The sequence below is a fragment of the Amblyomma americanum genome, chromosome 2 (genome assembly GCF_052857255.1).
Source record: "Amblyomma americanum isolate KBUSLIRL-KWMA chromosome 2, ASM5285725v1, whole genome shotgun sequence".
In the NCBI taxonomy this organism is placed as follows: Eukaryota; Metazoa; Arthropoda; class Arachnida; order Ixodida; family Ixodidae; genus Amblyomma; species Amblyomma americanum.
The window spans coordinates 181,333,146-181,348,600 of record NC_135498.1 but is presented as its reverse complement, the minus strand read 5'-3'; the positions used below and the strand labels follow the sequence as shown (position 1 = coordinate 181,348,600).

General features: G+C 44.8%; 1 protein-coding gene across 2 annotated transcripts in view; it reads right to left on the bottom strand.

The window, feature by feature from the left end:
* Positions 1-3,096: 3,096 nt before the first annotated feature.
* The window catches only part of LOC144122041 (clathrin heavy chain 1-like), a 33,394-nt gene continuing 21,035 nt past the window's right edge, over positions 3,097-15,455 (bottom strand). For both annotated transcript variants that reach the window (XM_077655558.1, XM_077655557.1), the window contains exons 7-8: positions 13,642-13,812; positions 3,097-6,238 (exon numbers count right to left, since the gene is read on the bottom strand). In XM_077655558.1, coding sequence (XP_077511684.1) covers positions 6,137-6,238; positions 13,642-13,812 — 273 coding nt within the window. In that variant the 3' untranslated portion in view covers positions 3,097-6,136. The remainder of the gene's footprint in view (positions 6,239-13,641; positions 13,813-15,455) is intronic.

Here is a 15,455-nt window from a genome sequence, read left to right as displayed (position 1 = left end):
ACACCACCAGAAACAAAACAGGCCTTCACCGAGTTCACAGACCGGGGTCCTGACGCGACAATAACTTGTTCTGCGCTATTTCTTGAGCACTGTAATGCCCTTGCACCAAGGCTCACCACGCATGGGCGCGCGGGACATACGAGAGCGAAGCAGAATCGAGGCGGCAACGGTGAACCGCGCGCACTCCCCTTCAGCAGAACGCCGCACTTGACAATTATCAGCCGTGTTGCGTTCCCAGGAGAGAGTGAGGGCGAAGCTTTGTCGTCACTCTGTACACCCTCGCAGCCAGCGACCGACGTAGCCCGACGGAGGTAGCAGCGCCGCGGTGCGGCCCCGCAGCCGCTCCTTGCACCGGAGCCGTGGGCCGCGTATTTTTGACCGCGGCTGTACTTTGACCCCCATTATGGAGACACCTGAGCATGCTATGCCAGTGGCATACAATGACAGGTATGACATCAAATTAAAAAGGACTGACTGGAATGAGCCAGAAAACAATTGGAACCAATAAGCTGCATTGGCTCATACTAACTGGCCTTTCTTAACTGAGCAGGCATTCAGTGGAAACATGACTTGCTAATTGAATTGACAAGTTACAAAGCAGGAGCAAGGCATCAAAATTTTTGGCAGTGGCTTGCACATGACAAAGTTCTGCAAGCATCACTCACCGAAAGTCGCATGTAAAGGCCGGAGAAAAGTGGTTGCAAATAAAAAAGGGTTTTCAAACATTCCAAGTTGACTACCTCCCTGTCTTAGCTGCGATGCATTGTTTTTCAATACAATGAAGAAAACAATTGAAAAAGAGAGAAAAAAAAACATCAAACCAAATCTGGGCTTCAACCAAAGTCCAACAGGCCAAAAAATGACATCATAGATGATGCCACAAAACCTCTCACGTGCGCACTGAATGGCTAAACTGGCGATTGTAACTAATAGCCTCAATCACTGCTTGTCTGAATGGACAGAAAATGGGCTCAAAATTATTTCCTTCAGCAACAACAGAGCGAATGTCGATAAAAAAACAACTGACGTCACACACGCAAGGTTTCCTGTAGAAATAATCCTGACTGAAGCTATGTAATGAGAAAGTTCAAAAACGATTTGCACGGAAACAAAATGCCACCCGGCCATGAAATTTTGCACAAAGGACCAAAAGACAAAACCTATTGTGAAAGTTTCAGCAAGATGCTCAGAATTCAAAAAAGCCTCAGAGCTGTCTAAGGAGGGACGTGGCTTTGAAATCACACAGAAAGAAAAAAAATTCATTTTTAAAAAAACTGTTTTATCTGCTTGTGTGCCTCGTTTTTTTTTATGCCCCGGAGTTTCATTGCTGAAACTAACCAGGAAGAACTCTGATTTTTTTTCATGAACAGTGGTGGCTCTTCATTGAGGGAAAATGCCCGGACAATGGACGTTTTTCTCTATTACAGTTTTCTGCCTAGAGATCTACGTTGCATAGCAAATTTTCTCTTGAATGCTTTACCTATTTTGACCCCGTTTGTTTTCTTGCACTCCTAGGCTCGTAGCGGAGGTCAAGAGATGCCTTGTTTCTGAAATTGGTGAATTTTAAATTTCTGGCATGAAATTTTCTTCTGTCTAGATATGTTCCATGCTTTTAAAGGTACCTTTTTAAGCCAGTTGTAGGATCACTTAGGCATGCTAAAACCTGTCCTCAAGAAAGCTTGCCCTTTGCAGCATCCATTACCAAAGGTTACTCAGAGGCTCGCAATATAAATATGCAACTATAAAACTACAGCACAAAAATATGCAGTCAGAGCTTTCAGACAGCCTCACACCTTTTCTTCTGTGCACACAAGAATTCAGCACTTAAGTCAGTCACATACAAAACCTGATAATGTCAGCACTGTCCTTAAGACATATACAGTAAAAGCTCGTTAATTCGAACGTCAAGGGACCAAGAAAGATGTTTGAATTATCCAAAAGTTCGAATTATTGAATGACCGCGAAAAAACTATCAAGAACTGCTTCTTCATCATCATCAGCCTGACTACACCCACTGCAGGGCAAAGGCCTCTCCCATGTCTCTCCAATTAACCCGGTCCTTTGCCAGCTGCGCTTCACAGTAAATTTATTTGGTGAAAGACGGGCAATGGTGGCTTGCTTTTGAGATGAGAAAGGCGCAACTATGACTATTTTTAGCAGTGGACCTCCACTCCTACTGCGCTGCACACGTCACAAGTGGCAGCGTGGCATGTAAGAAGGCTTTGCCACATGACCTGCGAACAGCACACGACGAATGCGCAGTTTCGGTGCACTGGAAGAACGGAAGACTCATGTTGAAACGCTCAGCTATGCCGAAGCGGCGAGGAACAAAAAGACGATCGAAAAGACAAGCGTGATGCGACAATCAGTGCCAAAAATGGCGTAGCTGGGCTCGTTTGGCTGGCTGATGTGGGCTGGAGCCGAGCTCAGAAAAGTGAAACCGAAACTATGTGGTGTGACTGCTCTTAGAGACAGGGCCATTCGTTTGTCATGACGCCTGCTGTTGCGTGAGTGACTCTTCAGCATAGAATTCAGGTTTGAGTAGTGCTTTTTGGACGATGGCTTGTCGCGATGGCTGTACCTGGACACGGCTTCACTTTGTGGAGCCTGTTTGATTTAACCACTGCGAGAGTTGCAAGTGGCAAGTGTGTGACGCCACGGACTTAAATGGGTGCTGGTAGGGACTGCACTGGCAGTTAGAATTATCCAGATTTTTTAACTAATGGTGTTCGAATTAACGAGCTTTTACTGTACCGCTAACAGAAAAGTCAGACCGCGATGGAAGCAAAAGCAACTAACGTGCACAGGAATCCTTGATTCTACTCCATTCCCATGCCATCTTACACAATGTGCTAAACGTTTCAAAGATGAAGCACCAACCAGGCTCGGTTTTTGCTCATTTGGATGCCTAGAAGCACTGGAAATATATTGAGTTCCGTGGACAAAGTCCTGCGATGTGAAAAGCATACTGCCTGCACAAAACCTGCAGTCCAGCTTAATGACAATGTAATGCAGCATTATACAGCTTCATTTGTTTTTTTTCCACCGTGAAGAAAAAATAGCTTTGTGTGGTTACACTGAACAACAAAGACTGACTCAGAAAGGGAAAAATTATTTTAATATAAATTAACACACACTCATGTCTTTCACTGGTTAGAGTACAATATGCTTAATCAAAATTAACACCTTAATCACAATATTATGAAGCCTGATTACTTCATTTCTAATGCGCGAGTAGCTTGCGAGAAAACAGACACTTGGAAGCTCATTTACAAAGCCCCTGCTCTCTCAGTTCTGCACGGAATACATGTGCAATGGCTAGTTTGCGTAAGATGTTGCATTAGAACAAAAGAAGAGCCTTTCTTTCCCAAAATTTCAGACACACACTTGAAAGAGACCTACAACATGAGAGGAAGAAAAATGAACAGCAGATGTGCACTGTACCATGGTGAACACAAGAATATTTGCCTCCCATCTCTGTCTAGGCTTTTTGGTATAAAATTCGTGCACTCAGCAAAAACAGGAATGCAGCAATAAGCAACGCCATCACAATTGGTGGTGGCAACAAAAAAACATAAGAGATGCTAAAAAGTGAACACAGAACAACAAAGGACAAAAAAGTAAATGTCACACAATAGCCAATGCAGCTCATCACGTGCCACAAGAGGCTGATCGATAGCTCAAAATGCAAAAAAAGATAACTAGCAAAAATGAAGACTTGGGAGGTCTCTTGGTGTTGAAAGAGTAACCCAGAAATTGCAGCAAGTTGGGAACACATTCTTGTTTCCCTCTCTTTCTGGTCCAGCACTCAATTTCTGACTGAACACGACGAATCAATAAGAAACAGCTCCTTCAGACCGGATGCTGAATACTATGAAACCTTTGCAACTCATGCACTTGGAAACAGTCTGGCAGTTAATGCATATACATTTTTCTGAATACGATTGAAACCGAAAGAATAGTTTATGGGTGAACAATTGGATTGACGCAGAGGAAATGCGATAGCATGTTTCTTTCACTTGCCAACCAATTCCAATTGTGATTATTATTCCATTTCTATCTGTAATTGCTTTTTTATTCATTTTTTGCTCAGTCATTCCGGATAGTTTTCATTTTTTCAGAGTCATTCTTTGACCAGTGTCTCCTTCCTCTTCCCTAAAAGTGGACAGGGGGATGGTTGGCAAATGGCAGGTGCAGGGAGGGAAACCCCCTAAACAACACCTGCCAGACTTGGCAGGTGGAGGGTTCACACAGACACTGCCACTGGAGAGTTTTAACCTTCGTGGCCCTCCTAATGCTATAGCATTAAAAGAATCGCCCCTACTTCCAGTGTCACTTTAAGAAACATGTCACCCTGACAACTGGCTGCTGGAGAGAGTTCCACAAGGCTAGTTTCAGCGCAGAGCTTCAAATCATTTCCGAATATACCACTGCCACGCGGTAGTGTATGTCGTGATACATGTAGCAGCATCAGCAAAAAAAGGTTGTAAACAGGAATTTAAGTACCAACAACAAATTACAACGAACACCAAATGCCTTGGAGGTTTCGTATCACCCGTAAGACTTCATTCATCAGCCTACCCAAAGAAAGTTGCTTCGAATCCCACTCAGAAAAATATTATCAAACTAGGTATCCCAGAAGCGTGAAAATCATCGCCTCTCAAAAATGCGCCAGAAAAACACATTAACATTCGTGGCCTTCACCTCGGTCCATTTTGCTTTTAGCCTGCTGGCTAAACACATATACACACACACAAAAAAAGAGAAGTTTCAAGCTTACCAGCATTTTCGTTGTCATTTAATGTGCAGAATGGATGGCCAAATGGGCACTGAAATTTCCTTGGATGTCCTGTGGACATTTAGGATGTGCCTGGGACGTCCAAGGGAGTTTCAATGCCCATTGAGGAGCTAAAAACAAGCAAGCTGAAACAATGTGAGCCTTTGCTGATTTTAACCTGAGTGTCAACCCAGCTGCATATAACCAAACAAAACAAGATAGCATAAAACGCACTAACAATAACCACGAGCTATACAAGATATTTTGCAGGATTTTGACCCCTCATTCAGAACCCATAGGGTAAAGCATCAACCTTTTCCCCTCACATAAGACAATGCAGTACAATTGCAAAATAAAAACACGAACGGACAGAATCAATAGGCAAACTGTTTTGTTTCCAACTCGAAAAGGATGCCTGCAGCTTTTTCAGCACCGTGCAAGACCAGAGCTGCACTAAAGAAATGGCACAAGTGGCTTAGATGCAAGTGGACTTATCCTCAAGGGATCAAACAAGGTGCACCAGCATGTGTAACAATCAGCACGGAGCAGTGTGAAGCGTTATGCAGCAACACCATGCTTATAAGAACTTTCGCCGAGCTGCAAGCAACATGATGGCCAAGAAAATTCCGCTCCTGGCACACTTATGAGATGCCTGGGAAAGTTTCTGTACTGGCTTTTACACTTGAAGGCGCAGGACTTGGAGTCTCATTAGGACTTGAATGGTCATAGTATGATAAGAATGAGAGAGTTGGGAAGACACCTTTGAGTCAGATGTGCATAGCCAATTATCTTTGGTAACCTATCAGAATTCTGGCTTTTCCGACCACAAAAGCTACAGCATCAAGGATTAACCGGTAAATATCTTCAACATCCTGTGCAAAGGTGAGAAATGTCTAGTACAAAGGCTGCTAAAAAGAGATGGACAAATTTTAGGCCTGTGCTCCAAGGCATATATAGCCAGGAAAATGTGCCCTGAACATTTTATCTTCAGCAAGTGATTTGTTTCAGCAAATAAGCGCTGTACTCAGTCCGACTTGTGCTGATACAATAGGACCGTCCCCATTACAAAAATTCTATTATAACCACTAGGTGCAGCTTTGAGAATTGGACAGGCCTGCACAACTAGGTGCATCATTTTTTCCCTTAAAAAAAGTAACAGAAAAGGAGAGCAACATCTGCCCCTTATCAAGTTTGGAAAACAAGCACAGCACGAACGCCCTAAGTACATACACAACCTCTCTGTACAGCACCCTCGTTACACTGACTAGACGGCACAAGAGCATTATATACTTTGACCCAGGGCACCACCAGCGCTGCTGCAGGAGCAGCGGTCGGGTGGGGCAGCCAATCGATGCGCACTCAAGGCAGGGTCTGGCGGAGCCGAGTGGCGATGGCCGGCCGGTTCACCACCTCCACGATGCGCCGCAGGAGCGCCGCTTTCTTGATCTCCACCAGGAGAACCTGCAAGGTTAAAAGTAAGAGCATCTGGTTGATCTCCCCCCCTCCCCAGAAAATGAACGGAGGTGCGAGAGGCTTTAGGGTGGGTAGCTCACAAATAGGGGTCAGACTTTTCGGCCTTCAATTTTTTTCAAAATTTGGTGGACTTCTATCAGCTTTTTATTTCAGAATGCAAGTTTTGTTTCCTTTTTGGCGAATGTTATTTTCAACGAATGAATCGCAGTTTTTTTGTGATTTAATGTAGCAATCCTGCCTGGTAAAAAATCAATTGTAGTCTATCTCAGTGCTTTTGTCAGCATGAACAGTCTATTTACCCAATCAACGTGGAAATGGTAGTACTTGGAGCTGTTCCTGTAGATGAAATCGTGATTGTCATTAAAATAGTAACTCAAATTAAATGAGAAAGCCAGCAAACAAAAACGGAAGTGTTTACTTCTAAGAACTAGGCTGACATGTTATCGTTGGGTTGTCACACTGGGTCCAGTGCGAGAGCAGGGCATTATGAGGTCTGCGTGGTGATGGCAGCAATGAAACTGCCGCTCACTTGTTGCGCTAGCCAGAGCACGATACTTTTTCGTGACACTGATGCACGGTTTCCGGTCAGTGTCCCAACATGCAGCTGATCACCTTAACTTACCCGACCAACTGCTCTAGGCAGGTGATGATAGTGAACAATCGGTGCTTAGCTAGCAGGTGGTGAGGAGATGGTGTTTCCCGATCTGCAGAGGAGTGTGAACTAGCAGGGCAATACAGTGCAATCCATTTATAACGATACCAGATATAACGATATGTCACTTATAATGATCAAATTCTTTAGATTTATCAATTCTCCAATTGCTGCCATGTAAAAATAAGCCATATATAACGATAAAATTATCGGCAAAAAGTCTGGCCGCCCTGAAGATATTTACCAACAGAATGTCTGAAAGTTTGATAAAAAAAAACAACAACCTAAATATCTTGAAGAAAACGACCTGAAAAGGTGAAATCCATGAGGGGGCTTTGCGCACAGCCTTGGGGACCAAGCAGTATCATTGTTACAATCGCTGGAAGGAGGAGGGAAGAGCTTGCTTGGTCCACGCCACGCCACGTAGCGCTTTCTCACACAAACATAGTTTCCACCTGTTTGACTAAGTACAAGGCGATATATCTGAATCCCTCCACACACACACTTTGTCGCTGAAAATTAGCTTTTTTTTTTAAGTGTTGTCACATGTTCTTAGGGTGCTCCTCCGTCTTGCACTGTCCACGGCACAGACCTTGGCAGCGCGGCAAGATGCTATGCGGAATAAAATCACCACATCGCCTTGTCCAATAAGGGTGGCTCGCTAGGCGAACTTGGCAGAGTGCCAACATGCTGTGCGCCCTTGACAGGAGCATCAGTGGCGATGGCTACATGCATGGGGCAAAACCTATACGCAGCCCAGATATAACGATAATTGCATTAACGATCAAGTTTTCCAGTTTTCTAAATACCGTCACAAGTGGACTGCACTAGACCTCAGATCGCACAACTGGGCTGCTTATCTGACAATACCATCGTCGCATCACACGCATTCCTACTGAGGTAATTATTAACCTTGACTGCGTGTATTTCGTACTCAACAGCCAGCTAGCTATCCCTTGCATGCCAAGAATACCGACCTTTCTCGGTTGAATCCAAAATTTTAAAACTGAATTTGGCGTACTTTTATTGTTTTTTTTTTGTTTAAACCATAAAGCCCAACCCCCTACACATGAGCACCACTTCATTTACATCACTGCCATCAGCTAGACTATGTCCACTGCACCTCCCACTAATCTTTAATTAGGCAGCAACCATCCTATCCTAGCAAATTTCCCGAATTCGATCACTCCACCTGGCTAAATTTCCCTTCCCATGGTATCTACTCTGTCACCTTAATGGGCCTCCCACAAGCACCATCCAGCACCACGCAAAGAAACTTGGCATCACTGCTCACACTGTGTAGTCCACTTCGCAGCGTTCACTGTGCAGGATCTTGACACATGACCACACATCTTAATCTTCTGCAATGTGATGCCAATAACCCATAAAAGTCCACAAGTGCCCTTTAAGTTAGCTAAATTTTGCTCTTGAAAAGGAGAATAAAAGAAATGCCACCTCTGAGCATTTCGTGCCTAAAGCATAGGGTTTGACGACTTCTGTGGAAAAAAAGAAATGCTTAAAAGCTGAGAGAGTGGCTTTGAGGCACGTTGTAAACAGTAAAAATCTCCAGATTGAATTCAATCAGCCGAGGTTCTTTAATGTGCGCTCGAATGTGCCTGCCACAGCCAGGACTAAACCCATGACCCCATTCTGAGTGGCAGAAGTCTGCAGAAACTGAGCCACCGTGGTGGCAGTGTATAAGGGTTGCATAGGCACTGTTTGTAGTCTGGACAGTCATATGTCTATTTCACGTGCATTGGACGTGCACAGCACATTTGTCTGTGACACCTGCCACTATTGCAGATTGCCACTCCATCAAGCAATATCCATGCCACATTCACTGTGTGCATGTGCCTACGCTGTTATCTCTGTTTTGCTCATCTGCCTTTATCTAATCTAATCTAATCTAATCTAATGCTATGCTACTTCAGGTGTCCACCAAATCGACATATTGAGGGATACGACTTAAATTAGGTGCATTCTCTTACTCCAAAAAGGATTAAATGCCACTGTCGTTGCCTCACACATATTAGTTACATGGAGGCCTCAACCACCTTCAAGTAAAACGAAGGCTGTCTATATCTGCTTTCAAATGGTTTAATCCAAATTGTTAGTATATTTATACCAATAGTTATGTAATAATCATTTTGCACTACGAATATAGACACGACGGCAAATGCAGTTTAAGCCAAGATGGTGTCACAGAAAAGACTGATCAGCTGTTGTCATGAAGCCATCACTTGCACACATGAGGCTCTAGCCATTTGGCATGGACCAAAGTGGACGTGTCTACTTAGTGGACACTTAAAGAATACTGGTCCAGATGTTCTAATTTGCCTTGTGGCCCCGCAAAAAGGCCTACACCTGTTCTGTTGCACTGACAGCAGACCACCTTACAAAAGGATGAATGAAGAAAATATTCCGCCTAACAATGACCAGTTTCAATACACAACTGCTTGGGAGGCCATGTGCACACTCAAGGCACCCGATACCCAAGGACAGCTAAGCAACAACTTAGAACTGGAAGGTTATACAAGCGTGCTCAGAAAGATACAGTGCTCTGAAGAAAACACAAAATCTGCTTCAGGGTGCCAGAAGGGCTATGGCTGCCAGCCTCGGCTCTGGGGCAGTGTGTAGAGATTCCACACTGCAGCTGAAGAGATTTCCCTCCTGAGACTACCACTTCTGCTCTCACCCAAGCCAGTCTACCTTGCGACACTGTCTATCTTGGAGTTTGCATACACATTCAATGACCAATATTTTGGACTCGCTTGATTTTTTTGCACTTAGCCTCAGAGATTCAACGTAGTATAACTGTGGAATAAAATTTTAAATGCACTGCGACTAATATCTAAATTTTTCAGACTCCATTCATGCTAACCACACCACTGCTGCCAGTAGCCAAGCCAAGTTTAGTTTTTACAGTGAAAGTTCTTTATCTTCAATTTCAAGGGAGACTGAAAATTGGTTCCATTATAACACACAATTTGACCTGCAGAGATGACACTGTCCACATGTTGGTGTACACTAATTGCATTGCACACAAGTGACGGCATGCTATTATCATTGCCAGAGATCAACTGCCATGCAAACTTGAACAGTAGCAGCAGTTTGTGGGTCTCTTCTGAGCTCAGCCTTTCCACCCAAGCTGCAGAAACACGTAGCAGCAGAGCGCATGGAAGGCATACAACTACGACTCGACCACCAAGAAGAAAGTGGTGGCATTCTTCAAAAGGAGGACCCTGCACCTGCAATGAAACTCTTCACAGTTTCAAATTTGTCACACTTGTAATATGTGGCATGTAAACAAAAACACATCAGCAGTTCAATACTGGTATTCAGCTCCACGTACCCAGAAAGCTCAACTACAAAGGCCAACATCACCAGAGCGCCTGCCTCAGGCATTTGGCAGTTCTGCCACCTAATCTTTTCCGTCATCTTCATCCTTTCATTCTGGGCTCTACATGAGGTGTCCCAGTGCATTTTAATCACTCTTACGTATTGAGTTGGTCTTGTCACATGTGCTCACTGGCGACATGATGGCAACAGCACAGCCACAGAATGCAGGGCTGGTGAAAGCACTTGCTATGTGTGCGTTAAGTGCATACCGATATTAAGATTGTGCTGATGATGTGCAAGCGTCAAAATGTGCAGATTACTGACGACATTTTTTAATGCATTAGCTGCTTCTTAACTCGTTCCTCAATTTTGCACCGTCATCATTCAGTGGCATTGCCATCTGCAGTGCTGCCAAAGTCAGCGCGCCGATAACATCGTGGTGTGTTTATCGTTTGAAGGGAGCACCGGCAGCGGTGGCTTGCTCGGCGTGCAGATGCGCCAGTGTGTGTTTAGAAAGCTGCGGAGCACTCAAGTATCGGTGAAGAGCGTGGTGCATAGTTTAAACCGGAAGACTACAAACCATCCTCTAAACTGAAATGACATGGAGGAAGCAAGATTTTCAGACTCCCAAACGATTCAGCGTGCTTGGGATTGGGACTGACAACACCTATACTCCGTTTCATACATCAGGTGCAACGCTGTCAAAGCTAGTGCTCTTTTTTGCGCTGCCTGCATCTGAGACTGAAAAGTAGTGCGCTCCTTGTGGTGATCGAAAAGTAGTAAATCCTTTGCTTGTAGGCTTACTGCATGACACATTTGTCATCAGCTTAATTAAATGCATTCATATTGCTGACGACACGCTGTCACTTCCTCGTGCCTTAGACCACTCGACCACAGAACAGGCGCGGAATAACATGCCTGCCTTTATTTTCCAGTGCAGACTACTTCCGTACCTTTCGCAGCGTTGCACCTGATGTATGAAACGAAGTATAGCCCGTCAAAAATAGTCCTGCCTCACGTGCCATGCAGTGGAGGCAGTCTTCCGAAACAACGATTTAATCCTAGACAATCAGCACACAAACTCACTATAGCGATCCAAAGGCCATCATCACTATAACAAAATAAATAAAGCTGTCAAAACTGAACATATCTGAAAACATGTCCGCACAGGGTGACATTGTCTACAAAAAAAAAAAAAGATTTTTTTATCAGCACGAAAACTGGGAGGCTGATGTTTGCATTTATTTTTGGCTGCCTTGTTTTTCAGACACTTCAGTGATCCCCACTGTGTTCTGAAATTAGCTGGAATCTGAGGCTCTCTATAATAAAAAAACTTTATCCTTAGCATGTGTGAGTTACCACCACAGCCACATAGTGATAAAACATTTCTTCTATTGCCATAAGCTGCACATTTATGTTTCACACTAATCACATGTTTGCTCTAAGACCACCACTTTAGCCATGCTCAAACTTTGCTGAGAGATTACACATTGTGGCCTGCTTTGTGCAGCTGAGCTTCTGGGATCAGTAATCTTCTGATGCTTGCTAAAGAGACAGAAAACTCCTGCACTCTGCCGACCTGAACCTTGAAATTTAAGTGGGCTGTGAAACTGTAGGGACCAGTGCCACCTCCTGCTGGGCAGAAACTGGTACAGTAACTCCGAAAGTAGCAGCACCCCACGACACTGTTACTCAAGTGTTTTACACTGAGTCAAATGAAAAGTATTTCCTGTGACTAGTTAAAATAGACCGATGCAGAATTTTTACACCTGTTCAGCCTGCAAAGGCACCACAACACCACTCTCTGATTCGTTTGCCTCATCTCTGCCTGCCCGAAAGACACGGGTTCGATCCCAGTCGCGGTGGCCGAATTTCGATGGTGGCGAAATCCTAGAGGCCCGTCTACTGTGTGTTGTCAGTGCATCTTAAAGAACCTTAGGTGGTTGAAATTCCCGGAGCCCTTCACTACGGCGTCCCTCATAGCCTGAGTCGCTTTGGGACGTTAAACTCCCATTAACCAAACCAAATCATCTCTGCCTGCCCACCTCTGCTCGCCAAGCTAAGTTCTTTGACCACCGGGCTGGGAGACTACCACTGCCACCAAAGTGGTTTTCCCTTTCCAGGGAGTCATCTGCCTTTACAATGTTGTTAGTGAGGTTAAACCTCATCCTTTAATTATGTCATTGTACTTGGGTGAGGAAACCCTAGATATGAGCACAAAATGCTCGTACCTAGACGCCTATGAAACTAGAAAACATGGAACTGCACATCGTGCCATTGTAACCAGATTTTAAACACGGGGTAAAAAAATGGCTGGGGTTGAACGTGGCTTGAACCTAGTTATACGAGCGAAAGCTTTGTTAAGCATGGTCTCACTGTCGCAAATCAAATGTCAACGTCAAAGGCCAAGGTCAGGTACCTGGTGGTGATAGTCATTTGATACTACCATAGCTTGGGCCATACCACCATGCAGTCAAGTTCGGTTTGACCTTGTGAGGCATTGAAGGTCACTGCCTCAGTCACATCAAATTCGTAAGTTGTACCCTGAGGAGTAGAGCTCTCGCTCTAAAATAATTAGCCCAAAAAGAGAAGTTGGCTCTTCTCACGGTGTTTCCAAACTTGTAACCAACGTAAGTGCCCTGTGCGTATTCGCTAAAGGTCGGGACCAGAAAATGCATAATGCCACACAGTGCTGCAGCTAAGTCGACAAGGTCACAACAAAAATTGTTGGATGGCCCCCTGTTCAAATGGTGCCTGTGAACTGCCAGGAACTGTATGCCGTGCACAGCTGCCTGGCCTGCGATGCCTTTTGGCGTTTTCGCCAAGCTAGAGCACTGCGGCTCAAACTGAGCAATATAGCATGCCTCCAGGTAAGATAAGTCACCTCGTTGCCTGTCTCGACAGAAAGCTCTGCCGGAAGGGGGCGCAGCTACAAAGTGCAATAAAAAAAATTACAGGGTTGCACTTTAGTCTGCTTAAGAGCAGAAACGCGAAGGCCTGTCCCTGTTCTCTTTCTCCACACATTTTTCATTTCTTTTTTTTAATTCTTAAAATTATTTTTAATCTTTTCTTTTCAAGTTTTTACCTTATTTATATTTGTTTTATATTTCTGGTTTTTATTTCTTGTTAATTTTTTTTCTTTTATTATTTCTAATTTCTTAAATGTTATTTCATTACATATACGTTTCTCATCAACTGTTGCTTCATCAACTTTCACATTTTATTTTAATCCCCATGCAACTTATGATGGACAGTTCGTGCGGACAACTTCCGTCCACGCCACTCATGAGCCAAGAAATAGAACCTTAAAACTGAGTGGCACACACCGCTTTTGCTCCTAGCAGAACTTGTACTCAAGTGTGAGATGTCCAAGGTGGCCGCAGGCACCTCACCAACTCACCTGGCCGTTACGCGACACAACCATGAGCCCGCAGGTGGGGGTGATGGATGCTGCGAAGGTGATGTCGGGGCACACAACGTGCAGGCAGAGAGGTGTCACCGTCTCCAGGTCACACAGGTGCACCACACCACACTTGGTGAGCACATACACCAGGCCCTGGCTGCTGGACACCTGCCAATGTAGCGAAGAAAGAAGCTGACCACCACTACACTGGACTTGATACAGGCAGAGTAATTTGTATGTAGACCGTTTGATAGACTTCAAGAAGTTGCACAACAACACCTAACACAACAACGCCATGGATGATTTTCTTTTATGCAACAGCATAAGAGCCCCATGTCCACATATGTCACCTGCCATCTGGCAGGTGACATATGTCTGCCATCTGGCAGGTGACATGGGTGGTCCACGAGTGGTGCATGAAACAGCCAGCTGCCATCTACAAACAGTTGGCAGGTGGCAGACTGAAAACAGCGAATTACCCCTCTCCACTTGTACGGAATGTGTGCTCGCACTGGCGGTCACTCTCCTGGACAAACAGTCGTGCGCGCGCCCGTATCCAGAACTACCGAACCGTTTGCTGCTAGTGAGCCGGGCCGCACGTGATAATATAAATAATAATAATTGGTTTTGGGGGAAAGGAAATGGCGCAGTATCTGTCTCATATATCGTTGGACACCTGAACCACACCATAAGAGAACGGGTAAAGGAGGGAGTGAAAGAAGAAAGGAACAAACAGGTGCCGTAGTGGAGGGCTCCGGAAAACTTTCGACCACCTGGGGATTTTTACCGTGCACTGACATCGCACAGCACACGGGCACCTTAGCGTTTTGCCTCCATAAAAATGCAGCCGCAACGGTTGGGTTCGAACCCGGGAACTCAGGATCAGTAGTCGAGCGCCCTAACCACTGAGCCACCGCAGCGGGTCAGGCCGCATGTGAGGAAGCCGTTTTATCACCTGTTACCTCCTTTGCCTCCCACTGCTGGCTTCACAATTGTATCGCTGTGCATTTATTGCATTGAGCTGCGCACGTGCCGTCACACCATCCCGCGGGAAACTACATAATGTGGTTTGGTTTGGTTTAAGGGGGTTTTCACGTCCCAAAGCGACTCAGGCTATGAGAGACGCCATAGTGAAGGGCTCTGGAAATTTCGACCACCTGGGGTTCTTTAACGTGCACTGACATCGCACAGTACACGGGCCTCAAAAATTTCGCCTCCATCGAAAATTGATCGCCGCGGCCGGGATCGAACCCGCGTCTTTTGGGCCAGCAGCCGAGCGCCATAACCACTCAGCCACTGCGGCAGCTCTATACAATGTGGGGTGGGGACGGAAGCGATATGAGTCTTATATTTGGAGTCAACTGTTTTGTTGGCCAGCGAAGGATGTGAGATATTGAGACACATGAAAAATGAATCAGAAATTTATATATTTTTAGAAAAATGGATGGCTCCATGTTTTACTGTAGCTCTAGTATGGCTCTGGTCAGAGTCAATTTTTGTTTGCTTGTTTGGCAAGCATGAACACTCTGAAGCGCCTAAAATACATTGATTTACCTACATATTTATTATGACAGGAATGAGTCAAAAGATGGATAACTAAGACACTGAAAATAGTGTGGAGTAAGGATGCACATACATGAAAACCCATCACAAATTGCATAATTACTTATCGGGGAAGCTGGAATTTTTTCTGCACAATCCTGGCATGCTCGTAATAAAAATCTGAAATACAAAAATTTTCCCCTGATTGGAACATAATTCGTGCCAGCACCATACAGGTGTCACGAACCATGCACTCTAGCTACTGCGAC